At 34.6% G+C, this 24,041-nt stretch overlaps 2 protein-coding genes across 2 annotated transcripts; one reads left to right on the forward strand and one right to left on the reverse strand.

Moving 5' to 3' along the window:
* The first annotated feature begins 306 nt into the window (after positions 1 to 306).
* LOC132554524 (DNA excision repair protein ERCC-6-like) lies at positions 307 to 14,017 on the forward strand. The gene is made up of 22 exons (XM_060218844.1): positions 307 to 670; positions 1,193 to 1,292; positions 1,562 to 1,676; positions 1,890 to 1,977; positions 2,307 to 2,473; positions 2,849 to 3,290; positions 3,591 to 3,780; positions 4,077 to 4,202; positions 4,406 to 4,558; positions 4,892 to 5,027; positions 5,732 to 5,902; positions 6,270 to 6,446; positions 6,703 to 6,813; positions 7,368 to 7,463; positions 7,761 to 7,976; positions 8,210 to 8,320; positions 8,647 to 8,861; positions 9,442 to 10,505; positions 10,790 to 10,921; positions 11,378 to 11,564; positions 11,824 to 11,899; positions 12,108 to 14,017. The coding sequence occupies exons 1-22, from the start codon at positions 379 to 381 to the stop codon at positions 12,579 to 12,581; spliced, it is 4,839 nt and encodes a 1,612-aa protein (XP_060074827.1). The 5' UTR covers positions 307 to 378; the 3' UTR covers positions 12,582 to 14,017.
* A 725-nt stretch (positions 14,018 to 14,742) lies between these two features.
* On the reverse strand, positions 14,743 to 22,195 carry LOC132554541 (beta-lactamase domain-containing protein 2-like). Its single transcript, XM_060218865.1, has 9 exons — positions 22,133 to 22,195; positions 21,518 to 21,620; positions 20,823 to 21,014; positions 19,722 to 19,821; positions 19,271 to 19,376; positions 17,996 to 18,118; positions 17,342 to 17,499; positions 16,586 to 16,840; positions 14,743 to 16,415 (listed from the first exon to the last, which is right to left on the reverse strand). The coding sequence occupies exons 2-9, from the start codon at positions 21,592 to 21,594 to the stop codon at positions 16,161 to 16,163; spliced, it is 1,266 nt and encodes a 421-aa protein (XP_060074848.1). The 5' UTR covers positions 21,595 to 21,620; positions 22,133 to 22,195; the 3' UTR covers positions 14,743 to 16,160.
* Positions 22,196 to 24,041: the final 1,846 nt, after the last annotated feature.

Consider the following 24,041-nt stretch of genomic DNA (forward strand, 5'->3'; position numbering starts at 1 on the left):
CTAATCTTATTTACCTGTCCCTAACGTCACAGTTTCGTATCTACAGAATTGTTGTTATTATTAATTTTGCGTCCGAAACTCACATTAATTTACTTGTCTTTCTAAGGCAAAAGTCAAGACCATAGGGGTTCTCTGTAATGTTTCTTGAACATAAATGATTGCCAGTCGGATAATTCTTGGCAGTCACAAATGACATGCAATAAAGAAGACGAAAAGCTAAATGAAGATATAGACTCATTTTAAACTAAGTATAATAATCGTTTATATGATCTGACTCAACATTTTTTTCTTTTCAGTAAGAAGTCTGAAAACGGTATGAGCTTCTCTCGTGTCATATACATCATTTGAAGAATATACGGATTTCACCTACTGTCAATCATGGAAGAATTCAAGACAGGGCCAGATGATTTAGGAATCCAGAGTAATGCCAAACCAAATAAGAATGGCTGTGACCAACAACAGAGTACTAGTAGCAGTATAGAAAATGGTGATGGAGCTGGCTCAGTAGAAATGAAGATGGAAGATGATCATGAAGGAGTACATGAGAAACCTGGAAAGTTCCATGTGGACAAGTCATTGATTCCAGCCGCTCAGCTTGATGAAATCCAGGAATCTTCAGAGCTGGAAGGTTTAGGACTGAATGTCTTTAACCAGGAAGACTTTGAGCAAGGTGTTTTTCTACATGAAATACATTGTATTTGTCATGTGTTATCATTTCAAAATATGTAGATGTCATGATTACAAAGTGTATTCTTCAGTATGTCAACCCAGTCAAAAGAGATAAAGGAATTTGCCAGCAAATTACAATGTAGTCCAATTTTCCTCAAACTGGCATTTGAAAACCAAACTTTTGACATACAAATTAATATGAAAAATCTCTGGTGCTTAATACATGTGATCAGTAATGGAACGTTAGTTAGATCTATTAAGAGAATTTGGAAAGCATTCACATATTGACGGTTCTTATAAGCTTTCGGTCAGTGATATTCAGGGTACAGGTTTAGCAAAATATCATTTTTCTAAATTCAAATAATATAAAATGTTTAATGTACCAACAACTATCAAAAAGTAATTTGTTTATACTTAGAAATAGTGTTGACTTTGTCCTCTTCGTAATGATATTTCTTTGATATTAATTATTTTTTCCATTTCTAAATGTGAATCTTGATTAACTTATATTTTCCACACACAGGTGTAATGGCCCAGGTAGATCAAGTTATAGCAGCTGAAGAAGAAGAAAGGAAACGGAAAATTGTTGAGAAGCAAATAAAGGAAGTGGAAGATGATATCAAGTTAGTCAATATTATGTGGTATATAAGATACAAAAAAGTTTTGTTGTCGTTGAATTTTTGGAAGTCATAACTAGGTAATATTTTATTTCAAATTTAAATACTATTAACACTTCATCTGTATATAAACATCATTTGGTCAATAGTCAAATATTGATGAACTACAAATAACAGGCACATATTGAACTTATCTTGAGAAGTAAATACATACTACAATTTGATGTATGACTTTCAATAACAGAATTTAACTTGTAGTTTCATGTAACTTTTAGGATGGTCAAGCAGGAAATGTTGGATATTGAAAGAGTTTTGACCAGTCTTAGCAGTGGTCAGTCGGACTACACCAAGCGCAGAATTGACTCTGTTCGCAGACAGAAGGAGAACAAAGTAAGTTTATGACAAGGATTATGAAAATCAGCTCTGACACCCTCCTTCCTTTTGTCTTTAAATTTTAGCAATGTTTGATTGTAAAAGCCAAAATTACATTGGCAGAAATTATTATTAAGGGTTCTTTTCCAATATTTCTGTTACTAACTCCCACAGTTGAAGTTCATGTTTTTATATATAAAATGTTTCACAAAGAGTTTTAACTTTGTGTAGATCAGTCATATGAAGACATTGAAGGTAAAACAGAAGTCCCTTCTTAGGAAGTTGCCTGGAGCATCAGTAGAGGAGGAGGGAGAAGAATGTGAGTGTATCTGATGAATTGTTCGTAAAATATGATTGATGATACAGTTTACTTCAAATAAGTTATTCAGATTACCTAAGTCAGGTTTTTTAAGAGACTTTCATTATAAGTTAATTGTATTTCACTAGATTGTTTATGTGGGACATGAAAAATAAAGCTGTTAACAAAATGTTTATCAGATGAACCAAAATATATAAATATTCTGTTAAAATTTCTGATCTGATATTTTGTTATTTGAAGCATTTGATTTTTCAGTATGGACAATTATTTTACAGTAAGGATTTTTCATTGTTCAGTTTAATAAATGTAGCTTTTATCTGTTTCTGCAGGTGACAGTTTTGACTTAAACCAGGTATTGGGTCTAACTGCTGGACCTTCAAAGGAAACTGAACGTGAAAAGATGATACGCCTCGGAGAAATGACGCCGTTCGGTACTGTTGTGTCTAAACCTACCTCTTCATCACTCAAGAAAGCTTCATCAATTTCATTAATAGAGGTACAAGACACACTTCATCCTTTCACAACTTTTACTTTAACTTTTTTTTTTACCAGGAATTATATGATTTTTCAGAGTTTTTGTTTGCAGCATAATAATGACAATAAAATGAAATGTATATTCTTTTGTTTTTGATCATTTGTAAGGAAAATTTGTGACCATAATTATCAATCAATATTTAATAGTAGCTGTAAATGGAAAAATGTAAGATAAAATTCATTGAAACATTGTTATAGATTTCAGCCTAGAATTTCATTTCTATCTTTAGTTTCTTTTATTTCATTGACCAGTTACTTATCCTGTTAAGTTTCAGTATTTGATAACAAAGGTAAGTCTAGATATGAATTATATTATTTTATATATTTTTTTAAACAGAACTCCTCATTTGATCAATTCTTCATGGACAAGGATCATTCAAGGATATCTCAGAAGAAACCAGCAGCCAAAGTTCAGTCGGAATTGAATAGAAAACTGGAAAGAATGAAAGCTAGTTTATCAGAGGACTCCAAAAAATCTGAAAAGAAAAAAAAGCCAGAAAAACCTACCTCAGATGAAGATCAGAAAAAAGGCAAATCAAAATCGAAACAAAAAAATCTGTTTGATGAAAGAGATAATCGACATTATAGAGATGATGTTGAAGGGGCAGACTTCAGTCATTTAAAGTCAAGCAAAACAAAATTTCCAAAATTTAATCATAACTTCAGTGAGGATCCAGCCATGAGTGACGAGGAAAATAGGGATAATTCTAGTGATGAATATCAGCCAAATGAACAAGAGTTAGCTATGTGGAGTGACCTTAGTGACCATGAAATCAAAGGTAGGTTACCAAAAGATGTGATTAGTTTTTCAAAAGTTCCTGGTTCTGTTATGATTTTTTTTCTATGTGCTCTACAACATGAAACCCAGAATATGATGTACAAACATAACAATCATTTTAACTATGGAGAAAGTAGATGATATTAACAGGCAGTTTATAATTTGTTTAAAAAGAATTTTTTGTTTCATCCATTGGCAAAAATCAAAATAGATATACCGTATCTATATTAGTTTTTTTTGTCTCTTTCCTGGTTGTTGGACATATAAGCAAAAATATTTTATATGACATTCTTTCAAACAGAACGTATGAAGAAAAGGAAAGAAATAAAAAAGAAAGGGTTTGGTCGGCCGAAAAAGCCTCCAAAGTATCGTGAAAGTGACAGTGACTCCGATGATGCAGAAGCATCAGGGAGAAAACGATTCAGTGGTGAAGTGAGAGTGAAGAAAGTTCGAGACGATGGATGTGAAGAGGATTATGAAGACAGAATGAGGTCAGTACAGCAGTAATCAGGACACAATGCTGACACTGTTGGATAAAAATCTGGAAGGAATTTTTAACTAGAGATTGCCTGTCATCTTAGAACAGAAAAAGGAGGATTGGAGATTTAGTCTATGAAGTTTGTCTTCATTAATGATGGCTAAAATTTTGTTTTAAAGTAGTAAAAGGAGAAAAAAAATCATACAAAAATTTGTTTCAATTTTTCCGGAGAATTAAATAGGCAAAGGCTGAGTTATTTGTATATTTCTAAATTGCACTTGTTTGATATATTTCCATTTTTTATTTTAGAGAATTCAACAAAGTGGAGAGAAAGAGGATGCAGCGGGTGGATAATGGAGAGGAGAGTGATGAGGAAGACCATGAACTGGAGGGGGGTCTTAGAGTACCAGGACGTATCTGGTCAAAACTGTTCAAGTAAGATACTCAATGTTTAGTGTAAAATCCTTCAAGTAAATTAATGTATGCACTCCAAAAATGAAAAATAGATATTTCCTGGACAATCCTTAACTCAAAGTGCTTTGTTTTGCAATAGCAAAAGTATACTCCTACTGCATGCAAAGCATGTAATATCCAGAGTTCATGGGTTTCTGATATATTGATTTGACCTTGGTCTTCAGATACCAACAGACTGGTGTGAGTTGGTTGTGGGAACTCCATGGCCAGCAGGCAGGTGGTATTGTTGGAGATGAAATGGGACTTGGCAAGACTATAGAGATGATCGCCTTTCTTGCTGCTCTCAGACATAGTAAACTTAAAGATAAAAACTTCCAGTAAGTACTGTGATGATGTATGGCAGTTAAACAGATTTCAGCCACTTTTTACTTTTAAACCCTAAAAATGTAATAGATAGGATATTGATCCTCTTTGTAGGAAGAATTTTTCTTTTGGTACTCGACTCGTGCTGTCATGTTCAGAATTAAGATATCTTATTATGACTTCTGAGAAATTCTCTTAAAGATTTTTGAATGAATATGTTTTTTCTATTCTTTGATGTAATAAATTCTTCAATATCTTCATTGTCTCTTTAACAAGTTTGATTAAGTTTAAGGTCAACATTTCTCTTTGAATAATTGCCATATTTCTATCTTTACATACTGTTACAGATACCAGGGTCTTGGGCCAACAATTGTTGTCTGCCCAACTACAGTAATGTACCAGTGGGTAAAAGAGTTCCATACCTGGTGGCCATTGTTTCGTGTGGCCATCCTGCACTCCTCTGGCTCCTACACATGTACAGAGGTAACAATCTTGTCTATTCTGTTCTTCTCAGTTTTCTTCATATGCATACTATAATAACTTTAAATTATGGAAATTTTAAGAACCAGATACATCTTCCTCTAAAGGAGTATTGATATTGTAAATTGACAACATTATTTTTCTTTAATAACTGCTAAATTTCAAATGTTATCTGTGAAATCCACAATTTCTTTACACATGAAACGAAATAACAACCATTATGACATTGAAAACCAGTATCACTACAACATGTATCAATATTTGTGTCTACTTATTTTAACCCTTCGGTGCCATAGGCGACTAAAGTCGACATGCAGATAGGCCACCGTAGGCGACTATAGTTGACATGCAGACAGGCCGCCGTAGGCAACTAAAGTCGACATGCAGACAGGCTGCCGTAGGCGACTAAAGTCGACACTTTTTATATTTTTTTTAATATTTGGCACTGAGCTGTACATTGTGAGAGATATTTGGCGCTGAGTTGTACATTATGAGAGCTATTTGGCACTGAGTTGTACATTGTGAGAGATATTTGGCGCTGAGCTGTACATTGTGAGAGATATTTGGCACCGAAAGGGTTAAGATACCCTACTTTAACATAACTTGCTATAACTTGTTACAAATCTATTGTAATCAGAACTGATTATTAACTCTTTATTTGTGGCTAACAGTGGAGGAATATTACTGATGTACTTGGTTTTATTTAGGCAGAGCTTGTGAGAAGCATTGTCAAGGACAGGGGTGTGCTGGTCACATCCTTCAACACACTTGTTATCCACCAAGAGCTACTCATCAAATATAACTGGCACTACGTGGTTTTGGACGAGGGCCACAAGATCCGAAACCCAGATGCACAGATTACGGTAGCCGTTAAACAGGTACAGGCAGACATCTTTTTCCTTGTAAAAGCCAGAATGGCTGGTCTGCAGAGAGAATCATGAAAATAAGTCTTTGCTAGTTTCCTAAGTTATAGCCACATTTTCATATGACTTTTGAAGTACCCTTTTGAGAAAGTTCTCAAAAAGGTACTATAACAACTTTTTATGCTGAAGTGATATCAAGATCAGTTTGAATACTATAAAGAAAAAGGGTATGATGAATTTTTCTTTTCCTGCCTTTCCAAAAAAAAAACATTTTCGAAAACCAGATGGGCTTCTTTGCACAAAATTTTTCCTGATTTATATTAGTCAGTCAAATTTGAATTTATGTATTGGATGACAGAATGATTTATTTTGTTTTCCACAGTTTCGTACCTACCACAGGATCATCCTGTCTGGTTCACCAATACAGAACAACCTTAAGGAGTTATGGTCCCTGTTTGACTTTGTGTTTCCTGGGAAACTAGGAACCTTGCCAGATTTTATGGCACATTTCTCTGTGCCTATTGTACAGGGCGGCTATTCCAATGCTTCAGAAGTTCAGGTATTTCTTGTTCTCAGTGGTCTACAGTGGTTGGTTTTCTGAAATGTTGTATTACACTGTCTAGGAAAAAGAGAAAAAAATTCAGACATTTTTCTGCTCAAACAAATGTAAACTCATTACCCCTTTTTAAAGTACATTATTTTAGCCTCAATTTGAGAAATAAAATAATCATGTAGCCTGAGAAAGTCTTAGCAAAAGTTGCGACTCTTTAAAAAAAAATGACTAAGACTATTGAAATGTGATTTTTGTGTACCAGGTGATGACAGCCTACAAGTGTGCATGTGTATTAAGAGACACCATCAATCCTTACCTTCTGAGGCGCATGAAAGCTGATGTAAAAATAGATCTTCCACACAAGAATGAACAGGTTTGTCTCATCCTTTCGTACCATAAAGTGAACTTTTTTACACCAAATTATTTTCACCTGGGATTTTGTCCTTGAACGTTTGGGCTATTTACACCAGGAGAAAATTCTGAAGTTATATGCACATGTAATTGTTGAGTAAGTTAAGTCTCCAACACGAAACCTTATTCAAAAACTTTAAAACTATTTTAATAGATAAAACACCAAAGATGAACTATGCAACGACATACACATCTGAATTGGAAAAAAGAAACAAAATTTTTTTATGAAACTTCATGTGCTTTCTTTTGCTCAACATTGATGAAAAAAAACTGCATGATATCCAGTTTGTTTCAAAACCACTACATAGTTTGTATGTTACCATTTCAATGTTTCTAGTACCAAATTTGGTTGAAAACTATATGTCTAGTAAAAAGTATAGTGTCAGTGTAGGAGATTGGAATCAACCAAGGATTATAGTGTCTATTTAGGAGAGTAGTACCCATGTTTTTCTTAAGCATTGTAAACTGTCACCTTGATTGATATAAATGTTCATCAGATATTGTTGCTTGTGTTAGGTACTGTTCTGCAGACTGTCAGATGAACAGAGACAAGTGTACATGGAATACCTTCAGTCTCGACAATGTCAGGCCATACTCTCTGGCAAGTTCCAGGTAAGTTTTTCTTCTACTTACATTGAAATCAATGTAAAAATTTTCCATTAAACATGAAATTGTTGCATTAACATTTTTATTTCCATCTTCTTGTTTCATTTCCTAGTTAACTGATTTTTCAGACCAAAATATTTCATAGAAAAATACATATATGTGTCATGTCTGCATTTGTTTCGGTTTTCAAAATGAAATATTTCATACTGCTTCAACTAATATTGTACTGTAAGACTAATTTCACTCAAAACAAGTGTTACTTATATTGTGTAAAAATTATCAAATGAAATTGCTTAATGACAGGTATTTGCTGGTTTAATTACTCTGAGAAAAATCTGTAACCATCCCGATCTATGTACCGGTGGGCCTCGGCTCTATATTGGGGAGGAGGAGGGAGATGACGCAGACCTTCAGTTCGGACACAAGTGTCGTTCGGGCAAGATGATCGTCGTAGAGTCTCTATTAAAGCTTTGGAAGAAACAGGGCCACCGAGCACTGTTCTTTACCCAGAGTAGAGCTGTAAGTTTTAATGTCCGGGTGTACAACATAAGTTATAGTCAGTTTATTTAAAGATGTGAGTTATAATGTGTAAATTTTATTGAAGAATGGCTGAGTTTTATAATTTAATCTTTGGATTTTTTCTGATCAAAAAGTTTTAGAATGACCCTACATGACTTGTTTTCTTTTAATTCCTGCTTATACGGGTTTGTATGCTCCATTTGATTGTTAGGTTTTCCTTGATAATATTACAGATGCTCGACATCATGGAGAAATTTGTACAGAAGGAGGGATACACCTACCTAAGGATGGATGGAGGAACAGCCATTTCAGGAAGGCAAAGCCTCATCAACAGGTTTAATAAGGTTTGTGAAGATACTGCTCAGTTGAATTTTCAGGTATATATATGAGGAGACATTGAAGTAGAATAAAACTGCAAATGAAAATTCCTTTTTCTCCGTGGTGATCTTTTTATCAGGTATTGAATACTTAACCAGATGCAAAAATGTTCTTTGATCTAACAAAATCTCTTAGAAATAATAAATCTAACTCAAAAATGTATTCTTTGGAACTCTTATGAAGGTTTTTTTCCAAATGGAAGTTTAAAGTTAAATAGTAAACCTGGGTTAGATATGAAGGAAACTCCTGATTTCCAGTGAAATAGAAATATTAATGTTGTCTTGATTTACAGGATAGCTCATACTACCTGTTTCTGTTGACAACGAGAGTGGGTGGTCTTGGTGTGAACTTGATAGGTGCCAATCGTGTAATCATTTTCGACCCAGACTGGAATCCAAGCACTGACACCCAGGCAAGGGAGAGAACTTGGAGAATAGGCCAAGAACGACAAGTGACCATTTACCGTTTAGTGACTACGGGTACAATAGAAGAGAAAATTTACCACAGGTCAGTCTGGCAGACATAAAGGGGAATGAGAAATAGGGGAGAAAATTGAAGCAGACTTCAGGAGAAGATTCTGTATCTTCTTACCTCATCAAAATGTTTGCATAATATTGGGAAAGAGGTGAAGGGTTCATCTAGGGATAAGGTGGGTTAGGTCTCAGAAGATTGGTATAAGAGAGCCCAAAGTTAGAAATAATGGGTTGAAATTGGACATTTTGGACTTTAACCAGTACATGTGTATTACATTTAAAGATCAAAACCCTGTAATTTACTCATAGTTATGTAAATTTCATATGCTAAGCTTAACAGGATCAATTGTTTGAAATCAAATTTGTTTATAATATTTCGAGAGGGAAATGATAATGCACTTTGATTCAACATTATCATTCTTTTAGTAATTTTCACTGTATTACCATGTCTGCACATAGTCTGGTGTAATTTAATTTGAAAGGTTTTCTTTCTTTAGTGCACGAATAATGATGATAAAGTACTCGCCATTATATCTACATCTGAAATCATTACAATACAAAAAAAGAATTATCAATGAAACTTTTTGATGCAGTTGATTTATTTAATTTTCTAGACAAATCTTCAAGCAATTTCTTACCAATCGTGTGCTCAAAGATCCAAAACAAAGACGTTTTTTCAAATCCAATGATCTGTATGAACTTTTTGAACTTGGAAGTGCTGATGGTCGAGAGCAGACTGAAACAGGGGCACTCTTTGCTGGTACAGGGTCAGAGGTCAAGGTCAGCTCTCTGAAATCACAGAGTAAGAGCAAGGTTAAGGATGATCAGGTCAAAAAAGGCAGCAAAAGCAACAGATTTGATGTTATGTTAGAGGAAAAGGAAAGAGAAAAGGAGGAGCAGGAAAGAAGAAAAGAAGAAGAGAAGAGAGAGAGGAGAGAAATGGCAATGAGGGTGGAGGGTGGTGACAGCGAAGACGAGATTGAAGGGATGTATGCACTCGCTGAAAAATTACGACAGGATATCAAAGAAGAGGAGGAGCAGGAAGGTGGATCAGGAGCCTCTGATTGGTCAGTGAAGAAAGGTCGCGGGAGAACCAGTAGTACAGAAGAGGTCACAATAAAGAGGGAGTCAAGTTTTGATGATGAAGATTCCAGGCCTGGCAGTTCAGGATCTGGTTCAAGACCTGGTAGTGGCTCTCGACCAGGTCCTACAGAGGACAGTGCCAAAGTCAATCTTGACCAAAATGACCATCCTCAAAACAGGGGAGGACAGGCCCAGTCTCAGTTGTTAGAACAGATTCTCAAAAGAAAGCAGGATCTTCAGAAAAAGTTTGGTACTGAAGGGAACCATAAAATACATAGAGAAAGGCATAGTGGTAGGGTCAAAGGTCGTAAAGAGGAGGAGGAAGTGCTGTCAGCCTCTGCTTCATCCTCCCATAGGAAACACAAGGAGGATGGTGAAGGAGCTGCATATTCCCAAGAAGTGGATCACAGTAGGAGACACAAGAAACATAGACACAAGGATGATGGCAAGGGGGCAGCACATTCCCATGAAGAAGGGGAGGGACACAAGAGGAGGCATAAGAAACACAAACATGATGGTGAGAGGCCTGGTTCTGGAGAGGAGGACAGACATCACAGCAGGAGAAAACATAAAAAACGGAAACACAGGGATGCAAGTAGGTGGATAACATTGATATATTATAACTCTTTAACCAGAAAATATTCTATACATATTTCAATTTAATTTCATAACTTGTTGAACAAATATGTAATTTGTTTTCAAATAGATTGAATGCATTTCTCATGACCTTTTGATACCTGCAGCCAAGAGGCTGTTTTGTACCTATTTTTTTTAATTTCTAGACTTGAATATAAATCAAAGTTGGGTATGAATCTGCTCTGATGAATCAATTTTAGAATATACAGTATACAGCTTTAAAGTTTCTTTATGAACTTACAGAGTTCGAAGGTGAAAGGATCCCTAATTTGGTGAAACAAGACGAGTATAAGACAAACCAATCAAAAGAAGATGAGAAACAAGAGGGAAAAAAGATGGATGATTATGTTTTGAAGACCTTGTTTAAGAAAACAGGTATTGTTCTATTTAGGTTTCTTTCACTCTTATCTATGTTTCACAGAAAGTACTGTAGAATATAAAGGCTGCATGACTGATCACATAAGATAAGAAGAGGAGTTGAATAACTACTGTTGATTCATCTGTGAAGAAGGATTTTATAAGGTGACGTACCTGCCTGCTTGCTTATTATTCCTGCAGTTTGAAGCCACATTACAGTTGCCTTTTGACCTAAAGCTTGTCCATAATCAGCATTTACTCCTACACATTGGTCTCACCTATTTTCAGGGTGATATGATGTACAGTTCACACTTTATACAAACAAGAGTATGACAAAAATGGAGCATGCAAGTTTTACTACTATGGCTGTTGATAACTTCAAGGAAATTCAATTTTTATGGGAAACAAAAAAAAAATTGAAAATCACCAGAATGGTAAAAAGTAGCCTTAGATCCTTTTCATTTTCTTCATCAGGAATACAGAGTGCAATGAAGCATGACGTGATCATGGATTCCAGCAAACATGACTATATGATTGTAGAGGTGGAAGCTGATCGTGTTGCTAAGGAAGCCATGAAAGCCTTGAAAAGGTCAAGGTCACAATGTTCCTCTGCAATATCTGGCGTACCAACTTGGACTGGCCAATCTGGTGCTATCAAGAAGTAAGTTCCATACATGTATTGTTGGAAAGTTTTTGAAAGCTTGAAAAAATGTGAATTGATAAAATAATACATTGTGTAAGTTTAAAATTTCAGTCTGTCAGCATTTAAAGTAAAAATTTCAAACTGTCAGCAGTTCAGAGTTCAGATATCATCTTTGAAGTCTAGTGATGTTTTAGATTGTCATATGTACATGTATTATATAATATTTCTTATTTTGTTGTTTGGAAATCATAATGTGTAATGTTACTTTGATCTGTAGGCCAAGGTTTGGACAGAAAAAGAATAGTCTGTTGGTAGAGAAGTCCTCTAAACCAGACACATCAAAACCAGTACAAGTAAGTGCCATTTGTTGGTCACAGAACTCCGAGGCAACTTCCCTTTATCATATTTACAAAATGAACATTTCCGAACTTGAAATACTGTATTTTTATAGATAAACACTTACTTGTATTAAGAAAGCATGCCTCTTTATTTAAAAATACTGCATTTTATATGCTGTTGTATTCAAATTTAAAAAGAATGTTGATTCTTTTTTTATCAAAGATGAAGAAGTCAGAAAGCAGAACGACTTCCAGCACCATAACGTCAAGTACTGCAACTTCTAGCACATCAACTTCAAATCCCCCATCTAAGCACCATTTTGATGGTTCACGTGCTGGAAACGTTGTGAAGGACATTGAGACAGGTTTGTCAGAAGCAAGCATGATGACCTCTAGTGAATTGCTCAACAGGATGCGACAGAGGAATGAGGGCACTCGAGAATCGACCGAGGAGGCCGACAGTTCTACTCCAGCTCCAGAACCTGAAGCCTTCAACCTTATCACAGACATTCGCAATTTTATTATGTTTGAGTGTGACCTGATTGGAGAGGCAACGACTGATGAAATTTTAAGGGAATTTGGACCTAAACTGCCGAAAGCAGACTCTGTGAAATTCAGGGCTATGTTACAGGAAATATGTGACTATGAAAAGAAAAATGATGTTGGAAGCTGGAGATTAAGAAACCAGTTTAGGTAGTGTTGTTGCCTGTGGAACCAGGTGTATATGTGTTTGAAAAAATGGCAGGAACATTTGTTTGTGTGTAGTGTGATTAGGCAAAGCAGAATGTCTCTCATAAATATCCATAAAAATTCTCTATGATTTATTCTGAATTACATGACCAGAAGAAAACAACAGAAATTTTCAAAAAGAAATCACTTGCAGACACCAAGTCACTTCAGTAGGGCTACAATTCCACTTCTAAAACATTTAACAGATCCCAATTGTATAGCTATATACCTATATAATTAGCATTTCAAAGCAGAGAGGAGCCGAGACAAATGAAAGTGGTTTCTTGTGTAGGTGGGTATGAATATGTGTGTGCCTGAATTTTTGTATAATTTTATTATTTGTTTTCTAATACAAAGGTGAATAAGTTTGTTTATATGCAGGCAGTATTGTATTGTTATAGGATAATTAAGGTTTTGTTAGATTGTACCGAGCGAGGGGAGGTAATATACAGATCCCAATTATATAGCCATATACCTGTATAATTACCTGTAGTGTGTACCAAGCTAGAGGTGGTGTTGTTAACAGTACAGAATATGTTTATAACCAGTTATCAGTGTTGGGCATTAGAACTGGAATGAAGATGGAAGATACACTTTTACCTTTGAAACACTTCCATCGTTTTCTAAAAAGACTAGTTGAATGTAAAATGCATTTGGAAATCATGTGTTCATTTTAGACATCAAGGCAAAAAAAATCAGGGAATCATATGAAGTTGTTTTCATCTTTTTTTTTAAGTATTGTACAATTAATTTGTAAGTACCTTGAAGTGTAAATTTAATTTGCATTTCCTGAATTCTGTATCAAAATTTTCCGTCCAAGCCAGTTCAGGCAATACACAGCAGCTACAATCAGGAATGCTTCATACAAGTGCCCCAACATGAGTCTATCATACAGTGATGAGCTATTGTGACTATGATTTTAGAGGCATCTTGTGTATAATGATGGAATACATTTCAAACTATGTTAAAATACAGTTCTCAGTGGATTGGTATGGAGAGAAAAAGTTCAAAAACTCAGGTTTCAATTTACATTAGATTATATATTTTCATGGGGCCCAAATTATGTGGTTTAAACAAAATGTGCATTTTTCTTGGCGCCTGATTTCATGGATAAGACTTGCTCACAAAATCCGTTAGTACTCATTATTACATGTCATTTTTGTTTAATCTATAAATCAGTTCATGAACATATAAGTAAATTCAAATGAAAGAAATAAAACCACTGCCAGGGCCAGCCAGTAGCATTTTATTTTATATCATTTTGTTAAAATAGTATTTTTGTGATATTACTTACAGCCCCAATAAGTATGAACAAGAACAGTATATTGTGAATTCTTTGAAGCAAGATTTTTTTTACTTTGATCAAAACCATTATAATTGTTACATTTTAAGTTATTATGTTCAATCATGACACATTCTAATATTTCGCGAAAAATGACGAATAAAAAAAAGAATGTCAAAAGAACGGTTTTGTTGTGTGAATTTTGTTACCAGTCATGTATAGTAAATTTTATTGATATTTCCACCAGTCATTAATCAATGAATACCAGAAATTCCAAATTTCTCTGAACATAATAAAGCTTGGACTTTGATATCAAATTTAAACGATGTTAACATAACCACAGGAGGAGTTGAGATCAAAACCAAGGAGGAGTCAATATCAAAACCAAGGAGGAGTCAATTTCAAAACCAAGGAGGAGTCAATTTCAAAACCAAGGAGGAGTCAATATCAAAACCAAGGAGGAGTCAATATCAAAACCAAGGAGGAGTTGAGATACTCAGAATTTCTGAACTAGAACTGGCACCGAAGACATCTCTCATCAAATCTGAGAAATAAAATTATCACAAAATGTTGATATTGGTATTTTATCAACACTTTCTTTTCTTTCACATTTCACGGCCACAAGGCAAGTATATGTAGGTGAAGTGAATAAACTGGCTCTACACTGATGTACTTCTTTCTGACCAAGTATTAGTGAATGAACATACAACAAATGTCATGCAAAAATTGTAAACACTTTATTCAGTAATAATTGCTGTTTTAATTGGAATGTACACAGAGTTGAGAACATTCAAATAACAAAATTCATGCTTTCAAAACAAGAAAATGTGATAAAAAATACATGGAATTTAAAAAGAAAAATTGAAATTAAAAATTTTTAATCATGACTTGGATTTCATATAAATATGACTAACATGATATTTGAATGCCCATAAAAGGAAATATTTTAGAATGCATTCGTTGTTATATTGGAAAAGTACTGGTACACATTACTGATGCATGTGATTTTCCCCCGGGTACTCCGTTTTCCTCCCACAATAAGACCCCTCGCATGCTTACATACGGGCCAAGAAGAGTGATTAGTATAAGTTTATATATCAAACAATTACTTCTGCTTTCCTGAGAATTAAAGCACCATATATCTGACTAGAATATCACATAAATACATATGATTTGCAACATGAATCACACCTGCTTGTCTCTCCAGACAGATAGTCCAACTACATGTATAAGGTTTAGTACAAGGTTCTCTGGTTACATTATTTGACCCCTCGCAACCAGTAAAGTATGTCAAAGTCTCCTTGACACCTTTAACATTGACCTTTGAAGAAACTTTCAACCAGCCAAAAATCATTGCCTATAGAATTTTTTTTTTAATTTTTTAGAATAAGATAGATGTGTCGGTGACACAAATTTCCCTGCTGGCAACAAGATGAGATTAACAGAGCTTTGTAGTGTTATTTGCATTAAAAACAATTCTCATGACTTTTAAGAGAGTATCAGACATCTGTTGAGCAAGTCTGATTACTAAAGTTTATGACAAGATGACATGCTGATGTAAACAATACAACTAACTGGTATATATGTATGTGCAATGTACTTATTTTCAGAAAAAAACGAGGAGCAATTGACATTTCGCAATTTTTCTCAGTTTAATTGAGTCTTAAAATCTAGAAAATAGAAATGGACCAAATCTTAATATGAATTTGACTTCAATTTCATCTTGAAACAAAACAACTCCATTTCAAATTGAGTTCACATCTAAATCCTGAACTCTGAGAAAATAAGTGGATCCCGATATTTTTTATGAAATTTTCAAACTGTAAGGGCCATAACTCTGGAAATCGTAGGTTGACCTGAACCAAATAAGACTTCTACATGTCATTACACACTAACATACCAAATTTCAGTTACGCACCTCAATCCCTCCTGAGTACTTGAGCAGAAACATGAGTATGACATAGTGATAGAGAGGTGGAGTGATAACATGGTCAGTTACAACACTACAGTTACATGATGAAGGCTTACAAATGTTAACACCAAATGTCACATAATCACATTTTACGTAATTCTGTTAGGTAAGGTTGGACCAAATGATAAACAACAGTCTTCAAACTGAGTCTAGATTCTTTCATGAATCTTGACCAAATATTTCAAACTTATCATGTATTCAAATTGACAACCAGTCACTCTTGACAAACTCTTGATAGGAAGACCAATTTTCTCTTGAGAAATTCCAATATTTCTCGAAATTACCCAACTTTATCACAGCTTGCTCGCAGTATAATTTTTATAATCATTAAATTGGTAAAGAGTTTTGCGATTGACTTTCACATTCTCGATCTTGTGTATACATTCATACAGTGTGTGGTAGAGAGACGGCCATCTTTTGTCAGCATCAGCCCCAGCCCTGGATGTGGGATCTAAGTGGTTGGTGGCATACGCTAGCCCGACCTTGTAGTGAGAGTCTGCCAACCCCATCTGTCCTCCATAACCTCCATGTCCAAACATCATCGTCATCTAGAAATGAGTAAATATTATGTTTGGTTTTATTCAGTAAAGAAAAATTGCTCTTCCTATAACACTTTAAAAAAATTTTCCTACAAATAATATGGGAACTAAAAGGAATTGAGACTCGGAGGGGATCTCTAGGTGGCATTCATAACATAGACAATATGTGTCACTTTTACCTTTCCATCTTCAAAGACGGGAAACACCATTGTGCCCAGACTCCACATCCCGTCCATACTGAAAGAGAGGTCAAAACCTCCAACCTTCATTTCCTGGATCCTCCTGATGGCCTCCTGTGACAGCATCCTCTTGCCGTCGTGCATTCCTCCATTGCCAAGGATACCGTGAAATTTGGCAACAGCTTCAGCTGTGCCATGGCCACACACAGACCCAACAGGAAGGCAGCGAATGTCTGGGTCATTCATACGGCGTACCTGTTATTAAAATTAAGGTGGAATTTACAAGGCAAGAATAAAATTCAGAAATAATGTTGCACCTCGCTGTCTAGACTTTGACTTTTCCCTCGATTACTTCAGATTTTCCTCAGTCCTCACCTTGACTTCAAAATATAGACCCTTAGCATCACTGACAAGTTCTTGAAGGACAAAATGGTTGTATGATGCAATTTAATTCATTGTTTGGCTCTACTTCATCAAACTCTAATTTATTGAAACGTGCTATTCACTTGTGTGTCTTTCGTACAATGTAGTGATCCCAAAGTACTGAAATCTAATCGGCCAAAAGAACATTTACTTCCTGGTCGAATAATTTATTGGCATGCCTATTTTTAATGAATTCGTTATTGTCATTGCTGCTCAGCTGAAAATTCTTTATAAGGAGAACTTCATTCAGGTCAGAAAATACAAGTTATGTCACAATTACTTGTCCACTCATTGTGATTTCTTATGTTCACACAAGTGAAAATTTTTACTTACAGTGCGGAAATCTGATGGATTGTCAGATGTTTTATTTAAAATCTCAATATCTCCTTTAAAATTTGCGATGTATTCAGCAACATCAAACTTCTTCATCATCACAACTCTTGGTGCCCGGTAGAACAATGCCTTTGGAAGCCCAATGTAAAATTCTAAATCTGCAAAATGTGTGTTTTTAATGTTTCAAACATGAGAAATAAGTATTACTGAAAAAGACTTAAAATTGCATAAAGAAAAATATTGTATGTTACATCTGATGTTTGAAAATCAAGTCAATTACTGTAAAATCATATATATTTGTGGGATTAAAATTTTGTAGTTTTCCAAAAGCATATATTTTTGTTGACATTTGATTGTCTGGATAAATCTAGCACATGAAATCCTGTAGTAATATAGTCCATGAAATGTTTATAATTTCTCATTTCTTGGACATGTAAATCCATAAATTTGGAGTACCCACAAATTTAACGAAAATAAATTCCCCTCAAAAATAATTTTTTTACAGGATAAAACAACAAGAGGAAAATAATAGCTCACTAATGACTCAGAGTTTCCATAACCAATGTGCTAAGTAAGGCTGACTTCACTGAAAAATGTCAATAATTTTGTGGTTTTATAGTTTCAAATTTATTGCTAAAATAGACGAAAATTTACCAAATGGATCAGCTATTTCTTCTTTGAAATATATTCCAAGACTTCTTTTTTTGGGGTCGACACGTCTAACAATCTGGTCTAAGTACAGAGCAAATGTGATTGGGTGGTAACCGTGGTTGGTTCCTGTTAAAAAATAATTTGAATTGTGTTATGGCATGGTTTCATCAAGTTTTTTTGTTTTTTGTTTTTTTTTGTATCAGGCAATAACCTTTTGGCAGTCCTATAGATGAAATACTACTTAAAATTAGAAGTACTTAAAACCATGCAAATGGTCTAGGACATGTGCCATATCAGACGTAGTTCATGCTTCAAAAATATGATATTAGTAACTGACTGTTTGTACAGGATAGCTTCAACATTACTCATATTTCACATTCTATTTCTATTTTTAATCATTACGAGGTTTGAAAAAAGGGCTAAAATTCAATTAAATTAAAATTATGTTTATGAACAAATAACGCAGAGGCACATTGCGAGGAATCTTAATAGTTTATTACATTATAACAATATGGGGCTATAACAGCTGTAGTGCCTGCCAAAACTTCAGTATTACCCGGCCAAGAAGTAAATGCTTAAATAGACTGTCAAGATATCGAAGCTGCTGGCCGAGCTATGTACCAGAAGAGAGGCAACTTAACTATTTACTGCCAAATAGAATTCTTGGGGGGACTTATGAATTACATAATGAAGTAAAATGACCAAACTGAATATGTATCACAGCTGAAATACCCCCAAGAAAATTAAAATTCTGATAAAAAAAAAATTGAAAAAAAGATTACTTTGAAAAATAAGATTCAACAGTGAAAGTCATAAGCTGGTCATGACTTTCATCAAATAAAACATGTATTCTTTTTATTTCAAGGTATTAGCTGAAATGCAGAAACTTAGACCACAGAAAAAATAACCTTTATTTTACTCATCAAAACACATAAAATCAGTGACTGTCCTTCACCTTTCTCATCAACTTCCACTTTTGACAATCTTGATTTACAATCATACAAAAAAATAAAAATGAGAAATAGATAGCACTACTGCTGAAACAATTTTAAAGTCACATTTCTGTGAATCATGCCAGTTCGCTATTTAGTCTAACACAAACCCATCATTAAGCTTCTAGGTAGGACAAAACGCAGAAATATGATAAATATGTAAAATGTTTCAGCAAAATTTGGTCTGGGTTATTTATTTATTTATTTATTTATTTATTTATCTATATACCACTGATGCGCGGCTCTGCCATAGTTAAAAGACTGGTATACAGGTGAAATATCATACCTGGTTTCCACAAAGGCCTCTGCTTGGCTAAGATTTCACCCAGTTTATCAGGATTACTCTGAATCATGGCCATCTGGAACTTTTCGTCACAGGCAGCAACACCAGCCTATCAAAAATAAACAGATACACAACACCAGTCAGGAAATAAATGGAAAAAGAATTAATTAAGGATGTTTCATGGGTATTGTAGGTAAGCCAAATTTAGTCCTACTAACAAGTGATATCCCTGTGCTCCATGGACTTCTGCATCCACATTTATTCAACATTGAAACTCCATGGAGTAAATCCTGAACAACTGTTTCTGATCAAAAGCCTTCCGGGGCTTTCCTTTGATACGATCAATCACATGCAACTCATGTGTACCTATCTTTACACAAAAACACTTCAACAAATCATCCAGGTTTTTATAATGAGAAAGTATGTTGTAAGCAATATGTGAACTGTTCCCTACCTGATTGCTTATCAGTTGCTCCAGTGAAACACCTTCTTTTCCATTCTGAGCAAACTCAGGCCAGTAGGTTTTAACTTTCTCTGCATAATTTAGCAATCCTCTGCAAAGTGAAGCACATGTGAGACACTAAAATCTGACATAAGACAGTCGGCTTACAACAGGTGACAATCTGGCTTCAGTTTGACCAAATTTCCGTAACGAAAATTGTTCATCTTTCAGAGGAAAGCATTTACAGAATTTTTGGACCATGTTCTGAACATGAACTTTTATTTCTCAACTCTGACAACATTTTCTTATCGGTAAACGTGTATGTTCAAGAGAACCTTAAGTGGCCAGTCCTTGAATTTTGGGGACTAGAACATATAAATTATTTTTAAACATTTTCTTCCTTTGTCCGATGAAGGTGATTGTATAGTCACACTCAAATCTTCTACTAGTTGTGTTTTGGAAACCTCTATTACATGTAAATTATACCATGTTTCTATCAAATTCAGATATGTATTAATTGGCATAATAGAAGAATTTAGTAAAAATATTGATGGAAACAATGAAGGCTTATATAAAAAATTTCTCGAAAAATTTTCTTTAAGCTCAAATGGTAGTTTCAGAATTCATCTCAAAGTGAATACATTTAGAACAAGAGACTCTACGTAGACACTCTGTTGTTTTATCTTAATTTATTCGTTCAAAGAATCTTTTCCCATCTTTTCTCTTCTTCCTTCTGTTTTTGATTTTAATTATGTGAATTCCCTTAATAGGAATAATAATTTTTAACTCTCAAATCCAAGATGGCCTCCTGTAAGCTATTTTGCTTTTCTAATATGTCAAGAAATCAAAGGGGCACAACTTGGGACCAAGAGGAACCTACACATAAAATTGCAAAAAAAAAAATTCTATTCAGTACGTCCCTAAAATTGTGACAACAACGGTTGTTTAAAGATAGATGATGGGCGGACAGACAGATGACAGACTACTGATGTAACAAGATATGAGACAATGGGCGGACAGACCAATGACAGACTACTGATGTAACATAATTTAAATAGCCCATCATCACATGATGCTGGGGTAAAACTTGACCAGGACACATCTTATACTTACTTGTCGACCATGTGTGCTATAACAACAGCAGACATTGACTTTGTTGTCGAGTAAAAACAAGGGAGAGAATCCTTTTTCCATAAAACTCCAGACTTGCCATCAGCAGTTCCACCCCAAACGTTTGCAACTAGCTCTCCTTTGTAATAGGCAGCAAATGCTCCTCCTCTCTCCAGTCCTTGTTCGAGATTGTATCTAACAAAGAAGATAAAACAAATCATTTCTTAATTATTTCCATCTGAATTTTTGGGAGTATTATAATTTGGGTATATCTGAACTTGACAAAAAAAAAAAAAAATGAAAATAAATACCTAAAAAATGCTTAGATGAAAGCAAAAATAATCTGTGTTATTGTTCATATCAGCTGATTTAACTAAGTTTGGGGTATGTAGGTCACCTTTAATGCCAGAAATCTGAAAACAGCTCCTAGTATATTCTGCATTACACCTATATGAGAGAAGGAGGGGGGAGGGGCATACACACAAATTTTGGCAAAATACAATTTTTCTAGTAAATTTCTGAAATTCTACAGAATATCAATAGCTATGGGTAAGCTTACATAATATATTCACATAACTAACTTTATCATTTATCTTGGTAAAATTATAATAATTAGTATGAACATATAATTGTATTGTTTATTTTTCATAATGCGTATGAATATCAAATAAGATTCTGGGAAGTTGGATGACACTTACCTAAAGGTCTGCAGGATCTTCTCAAACCCAGGCTTAACAAAACCATCGACGTAAATTTTGGCTTTGGCTCGAGACATTCTGGGACGGTCTTTTTAGTTTAAATCTAAATGAAGATACTTAAATTCATTTTCAGTTTATTTTCATTATTCAGTTGGTATCAATAGATTAACAAGAACTTTATCTAGTTGAAATTTCATGTCATCCCATACGAAATATTTCACATTGCAGTTTTGATTATTCAAAATCTCAATAAAATTGTTATTCAATTTTCTGTATCTAAACGCAGAATTACTCGATCTCGATCTGTAGCAAGGGAGACAACTCTTATTTAACACACTCTGAACGTATGTAAGTAAACATGGATATTTCAAATACAAATTTGATACGAAATGCCACGACTCTACACTGAATTGTAACCAGTTCATCTCAACGTGTGTTTATTTGATACCATATGATATCATTATGCTATGCTTGGCGTGCAAATAATCAGATGTCATAGCACAGGTGTCCTTCATCACACAACCTGAAAGCAAGTTGGACAACAATTGCAAATACACGTGCAGTTCCAAGCAAGTTTGCGGTAGAAGCATAACCAGTTGACTACAAATTAATTACCTGCCTCTTAGTCGATATTCCAGGTTCAGTACGAACTATGAATTATCATTATCTGGTGTTTCATCACAGTTCGGACTTTATCACCGGAGTGTCAAAATGTAGAACACAAAACAGCCGAATTTACAACTTATCTCCCCTGCAATATCTATGATTTTCATTTTTTTTTACATTCACGTATCTTACTTTTTTCCAGTTCAATTTCAAATCGCGATTTCCGGTGTGACAGTTGTCGGTATCTAAAATTCAAGAGAATGCTGAAGATTATGGCGAAGTTTGGTGGTATTCTTCAGGATCTTACGATATCATGATGAAGATTCCTTGTTCATGCTTGATAAATTCCGACATGTTTCATACATAGTGGTTTCATTGTTATCGCCCCGGTTCCTATTTTGTGAACATGACATTAATTGATTTGGTCTTCTTAAAGATATTCAACTTATCTTTGTGTAATTATTATTAATTGTGTAAAGGCAGCTCTCGATTCTTCGATTTCACGTTAGAACCACAGGTTTATTTTTGGCGTTCTCTCTTTTTTGATAAAGTATAGCGGTTTTTTCCCCTTTTAATAAGACATTGGTGATGCTGACGGCAGTATTTTTTGGAAGTAGTGAGTTTAAATACGTGATTACTTACACTATTCCTGAAATGTTTGAGTTTAACAAGGAAATAAAGAGATTATATATTGCTAGTCTGGTTCCTGGTACATTTTCAAGGAGCTCTGTGGTGGAATTCGGATTAGTAGTCTGTTGTCATATCGATATTATCTTCATCACGGCTGGTCACCACGACCAGACAGCACATATCTTTGATGTCATCCTACACCCACGCATCCAGAAATTCAGGTCACGTAAGTTCCTCGCCCTGGAACTGTGACGTGCGCTGGTAAGTCTCTCCGTACATCAAGCAAACTCGCGTTGTTTGAGAAAGGTTTTCTCCCGTACCATAGACTTACCGTCCGGGACTTAATCTCTGTTACCATGTTTGCCTCTGGGAATTTCTGAGACTGCGTGGTGTGTTAAAGATGGATCTTTCTACACTATTGATAAAATGCCATAGTCTCTCTTACGCCGAATTCCGATATAAATTTACCGAATTCATTATGTCTAATAAATTACATTTTGTGTCCTACTAAATCATGATTTTGTTAACCGCAGCGATACAATTGATAATGTATCATTTTTTTCATCTTATCTCATTCATAAACTATTCAAGAATTCGATATTGTTGTGTTTTGTTTCATTTGCAGGATTTTCGTCACCAGTCATGGTCATTTTCAGCGGTGCCTCCTTAAAGTAGCGGATCGCCACCTCACTGAACAACATACGAGAGGCCCGTTCCATGGCATCTTGGAGGACTGGGGTTTAGTATTTTGCACAATTACATTTTGGTGTTGTAAGAAAACATATAACATTTCTACTTTTATGTTAACATTTGTTAAAGCGAAATCAGATAGAATATTTCAATGCACAAAAAAGATCACCAGTTGTTTTAATTAACAGGATATGAAGTTATGCTGTCACGAGCGCGCGTGATTACAGGGATAATTTCCTATAATATCTTCCGATTGAAATGCCAGAAGAAAACAACCACGGAATATTACAACGCTTGTAATAACTACAAAAATATTCACGAAGGATCGCTGTATGATGCAAATCAAAGATGCACAATATGTTTGATATCTTATTCAAATTTTATAGAAAATTAACAGAATTTTTCTTACATATCATACGAGATATCTTTACATAGCATCTGGTACAGTTTCTAAATAAGATATTTTATAAACTATATAAGATATTTTATATAGAAAATTAACAGAGATTTTCTTACATATCATACGAGATATCTATATATAGCATCTGGTACAAATTCTAAATAAGATATTTTATATAATTGAAATGAAATATGAACC

This window comes from Ylistrum balloti, unplaced genomic scaffold (assembly GCF_031769215.1).
Source record: "Ylistrum balloti isolate Yb309-2 unplaced genomic scaffold, AGI_CSIRO_Ybal_v1 Utg370416, whole genome shotgun sequence".
Taxonomy (NCBI): Eukaryota; Metazoa; Mollusca; class Bivalvia; order Pectinida; family Pectinidae; genus Ylistrum; species Ylistrum balloti.